General features: G+C 39.1%; 1 protein-coding gene across 1 annotated transcript; it reads right to left on the reverse strand.

Moving 5' to 3' along the window:
- Positions 1-3,719: 3,719 nt before the first annotated feature.
- On the reverse strand, positions 3,720-5,423 carry OTUD1 (OTU deubiquitinase 1; the record flags this gene model as incomplete). The annotated part of the gene is made up of 1 exon (XM_029085244.1): positions 3,720-5,423. A coding segment is annotated over one exon (477 nt), but the record flags the coding sequence as incomplete, so codon positions are not given.
- Positions 5,424-5,427: the final 4 nt, after the last annotated feature.

The following is a 5,427-nucleotide window of genomic DNA, read 5'->3' on the forward strand; positions in this document are numbered from 1 at the left end:
GCCTCCAGTTTTCCCCCAGCGATCCTCCCCTCCTACAACAGTCTTCTTCACCACAGATGCCATTTTTACACAGCTTAACTGTGCTACAGTGCTGAAGGTTCAAACCGTGCCTCATAGGAAGGACACAACAGTTAATTTTCTGCAACTTCCAGCAAAAACTGTAGGAAATAAAATATACATTAAAAGAATAATGGCTTAAAAATACGCACTAAAAATATAGGAAATGCCCAACTCAAGATCACACAGGAAAGACTAGTTTGATGTGTGTACATGCATCATGCTACTACAATTGCACACTCACATTTTCTCTAGAGAAGCCTAATCTTATTCGGTAATTAGGACAAATGTATGAAGAGACAGAATGATAACCACTCATGCAATAGAAACCTGGAATTTCCCAGTGTTTTAATTCAATAAATTTGTAGTCTGAATACCATGAATGGGTTTCCCTGTATAAAAAAGATTTTAAATACTAACTCCAGAAAAAAATGACTGAAGTACAATATATTACTGCGTTGCTATGGGTTTCTATCTATTAACACTATAAACTTGCTTTTAAAAAAGACATAAATTAAAACTAAACAGGAAATACGAAAGCCACTTTTTTCCAACTAAAATGCATATATACGTGTTATAAATCAGCCTGTATATTAATAAAAATGTCAAAGTTTACATTTTTCTGCTTCTTTAAAAAAGTCTTAATGACTACAGAATCACATCTGGCAGAACTAATGTCCTTTCAAATGGTTACTCACAACCTTTCTGCATGCTGCACACTTTCATATAACCATGCCATTCAGAAATGGGACAATTTTTTTAACACCAAAGCTGAGCTTTTTTTCATGTTGCACCATTTTGCACCAACATCCTAGGAACACCTATCAATGCATATCAATAAACTGTTAAAACATGTATGAAAGAGTATATGCAAAAAATAAGCAAAGAATGTTTAACACCAGGTACTTGTCCTTGTTGTGAGACACCTGTCATTTTCTGCTTGGATCCAGAAACCACGTACATGTGCACTGACACAACAAGAATTTTATCTTCAAAAATCTTAACAACTAATTCCGACACAATAAAAGCAAAAGCAGAGAAAAGAAATATATGGATGCACATGGTTTTGTACATGTACAAGGAGTACTGAAATACACCTTTATTTACAAGTGACAATAACCTAAGAGATTTACCTTTTACACATGTAATGTACCAGCCAAGTACAATGGGACAGATAAACCCAGTTGCTGGCATTAGGCAATTTTTATGCATCCTCATTTACTAAGCACAAAGAATTAACAACTGAATTTTCAAAAAAGAAAAATGTTGACTAAGATGAAGAAAAATGATACTTACCCACTAGCCCATCACCCTTATTTCAAGATGCATTCATTGTACATACAAACCAAATAAGTTCTGGCAAACCTTGTTTTGTGTAACAGAGTCTGTTCAACACACATGAAAAATCTACCACACCCATTGCACATTTAGTGACAGAATGATGTAGTCTTGGCAATCTAAGAAACTCCTGAAATGAAGCATCCAACATGTCATCTAATTCACAATCATATCATAAAACACAAGCAAAGATGGCTTTATGTTCACGAGGCATTTGCGGGAGCAGACTCAGTTTAGAATGAAAGCACTTTCTACTCGACTTAAAAGGACCACACAATGGAACACTGAAAATCAAGCTCTCTTTCTCTTATTGTCAATAATAAAGAACCAGTTGATCAATGTCCCCAGACAAGTCTAAGGATTATCTGGGTTATGCAAGTGATTAGCCAAGGTTAAAATAATCGGGTACTGAAATTATGAGCAAGGACAACATTTGTCCTTCCCTCATTACTGGAATTGTTGAACAGTGGGGACAGTAAGGAAAAGCTTGCATCTACTTGTGCTTTTGCTGGGGTAAGAGACAATGTTACAGCAGTTTTGTAAAGCTTTGTTCATATTAGGATCACTGCCTCTATAAAACTGCCTCTACTGCTACTCAGGCAAGACACCACTAGCTTGCATCTGAACGCAGTGCCTCAGCTGAACTTTAAACACCAGAGCTATCAAAAAAGTTCTCACTTTCCATGTGCCTGAAACACCTAACATGCCATTTTTGTCATTTCCTTTTAGAACAGACAGTGTGTAATGCAAGCTGCAAAAACAAGTACCTTGTTACACACTCCAGCAATACACCCTCAATGTCTTTGCAAACTAGTTCAACAAGTAAACTATTTTTCAAATTCCTTGAAGTTATCTGCAGGCCTCGGTGACTCATGAAGTAGCATCAGAATTCCTGAGGAACCCTGTGGGAACTTATCCCAGAGTTCTGCATTGTTCATGTTTTTAACACTACTTTTTTGTTAATATTTTAATACAAATTCTATCTCACAGAGTGAACACTATGCACTATCAATCCATCTTTGCTTAGCTTACTGTAGGAGTGTTTCTAAGGTTTGTGTCACAAAACAAAATTTGTAATCACAATTCATGATACAGCTGAAAATGGCAATTTTAGAAGACCTAAAAGAAACAGTTTTTTACAAAGTTGGAGATATTGACAACTTTGAATGAATTCATCATATCCAACCCAAAACCTAAGCAGTCTGGATTACAAATATTTTAATCAGTCAGGCACATCATTGATATTTAGTGATGCTGTATTAATATTTTTGTGCTTAGAGCTGAGTAGCTGTTTTCCTCATCAGATATCTCTGCTCCTCCTTAACACATCCATGTCTGCATCTTTGCCTTGCTCTCACCTCAGAAGTCAACTTTGCAGAGTAAAGTTAAGCAATAGTAGACTAGCAAGACTGGTTTTTTTTTCCACAACTATTTGACTGTTAAAAGAAAAAACATGATTGTCTGTGAAGAAAATGGGGGAAAACATCATCTGTGTTTACCAATATTTTGGAATTAATGCAACAAATTTATTTAAATCTACTCTTTGCATCACATAAATACCAACTATAGTGTTTATTGCAGCTCTTTATTGCAAGTGTGCTCAATTAAGACTGCTGCATTTCAGCTACTCAGGCAATTTTTAATCCTGATTTTAAACCAGTACCCTCCTGTCACTTATGGATGGCCTTCTAGTATTTTTACAGATCAGGGGAAGATAGGTTTGTAAATCCATGCACACACACTCACACAGAGTAGCTTAGTAACTTGCAAGGCCTTTCCACCTTGTAAGGGGAGCAAAAAAGCTGTATTTCCTTATGACATTACCATTCAAGTAACAATAATGGGGTTGTCAAGGTACCACTGGTGACAAGGCAAATCTAAAATGAGCTTGCAGAATCAAATGAGCTGGCTGCAGAGTCGAGATTCCCAGTTACTGAAGCCCAAGCATGCACAGCCCAGCAGAGAGCCACTGATCAGAACCACTGGTATTACCAGCCCAGGCACCATGCTTGGGAACTTCTAAGGTATATTAATATACACACACAGAAAAAAAGTTTCTCATGAGCAAAGAAATATGCTAAGTTCTGTTACAGTTACAAAAGAATTCCAGATATTCCATTGTCTTTAAGTGCTTGCATTTCTTTCACATATTCACAGACACAAGAATGATCAGTGGTTCACACTTGTAAAGGACCATGCCCCTTCTTCCTGCCTCTTAATTGGGGAAACTAAGAGAAGCTTAATAAAAGATCTTGGGAACCCACCTGCAGTTCTTCACCATACCAGGAATGTAAAGGGTGGAAAAAAAGGAACACAAGTAAAATTATATTCTTTATTCATTCATTCCATTTTAACTGTGAATGTTCCTATTATACAAATACAGTATAAATTCCAAAATCACAATATATTACAAAATAAAAAAAGTACAAACTGCATTACTTAATAAATATATCTAACAAGTTAATCAGAAAGTAGAAGAGACAGAATTTAGCTTGGAAACATTTAAATGTTTGACCCAGCAAACCATACAAACCTCAATTTAAATACTTTTTTTTTCCTTTTAAACCATAATGTAGAACACCATTCCCGACTTCTTGATTAGAAAATAATGTCAAGTGAATAAAATGTTGTGATCAGATATCAATTTGTCAGTGCAACACCAGTGCCAAAAGAAAGAAGCGGGGCTTTTACAAAAGACATCATAACCCCAGAAACAAGAACACAAACACCAAGGTGCAGCCAAGGCAATTATTGCCAAAGCAGGAGACTATTATCTAGTCACAACATTCTATTGCAAGTTAATGTTCTGTTATTACAGATAAATAATATAAATGGAGCAGAGGGTGAGCCAACCATGCAACAAGAGGCCAGTTTACTCAAAACAGTAATTAAATACAGAAGAGTCAATTGCTCCCTGTAGTCTTCACATGTAGCTGCATTCCAACTGGCTCAAAGGACCTGTTCTGTGCTCCAGGCAGAGAAAGCAACTGTTTTGAAAAGCAGTCTGTTCATACTTTGCTGCACTTCTACAAAAAAACCCCATTGTTTTAGTTTTGCAAAAAGGTACCCAGGATGCTTTCATCAATTACGGAGGATCTGTCTGACATCAACTTCATTTGGTAAAAATATAAGGTTTATGGGTAAAAAAAACACAGCAAAAAATAGCTGTCACACCATAAGCCTTACTTACAAAAACTGATTACAAACGTTTTTGGCTGTACAGCTGAAAGCCAGATATCAATGCAAGATGCAGAAGATGGAGGTAACAGTTTAAAAATATTGTGCAAAAAATACATTCTTATAGAAAATAGAGAGACAGTGAGCAGGGGAAGACACATACACGGAGAATCTGCTTGCAAATAATCCGAGGCTAAATTTTTACAACAGATTATTACAAACACGATTGTACTTATCCCCACCAGTCTACAGTTCCTTCTCAGTCTGGGGTGCTGCTGCTTCATTAAGGATTAAGGCATCACCATCACAGCCAGCACACCTTCTGTCTGTCTCTGTCCCTGCAGCAAAGCTCCCAGCCTGCAGCCCAGGTGGCCTCAAGAGCATGCATTCTGCTCAATGTACATCTTGGACAAGGACACTGCCATGGACTTGGCCAGCTCCTCATCCCGTCTGCGCTGTACCTGAGTCTGTCTGCACCACGCCTCGTACTCGGGGTTGGGGCACACGCGGTCCAGCACAGCATCGTAGTGACCGTTGCTGAGCCAGCTCAGCCAGATACTGGGCCGTGTCGGGTCCTCGGGCCCCAGGTAGTGAACCATGGTGGAAACGGTGGGGCTCTCAGGCCGGCCGCCCGTGGTGAGGTGGATGTTCACGTTCAGCATCTGCCCCATGGCCAACAGCTCCGGGTAGCCAGCCCAGGCCCCGTCCTGGGCAGCGCCGATGAGGAACTCTCCCACGTCGCCCTCGATGATGGGGTTGAAGTGGTCCAGGTGGTCGGCGATGTAGTGCACGGTCTGCTCGCGGAGCTCGCTGTGCAGCCGCTGGTCCCCGTACACCGCCTTGCAGATGGCGCGG

Source organism: Antrostomus carolinensis, unplaced genomic scaffold (genome assembly GCF_000700745.2).
Source record: "Antrostomus carolinensis isolate BGI_N321 unplaced genomic scaffold, ASM70074v2 scaffold44235, whole genome shotgun sequence".
In the NCBI taxonomy this organism is placed as follows: domain Eukaryota; kingdom Metazoa; phylum Chordata; class Aves; order Caprimulgiformes; family Caprimulgidae; genus Antrostomus; species Antrostomus carolinensis.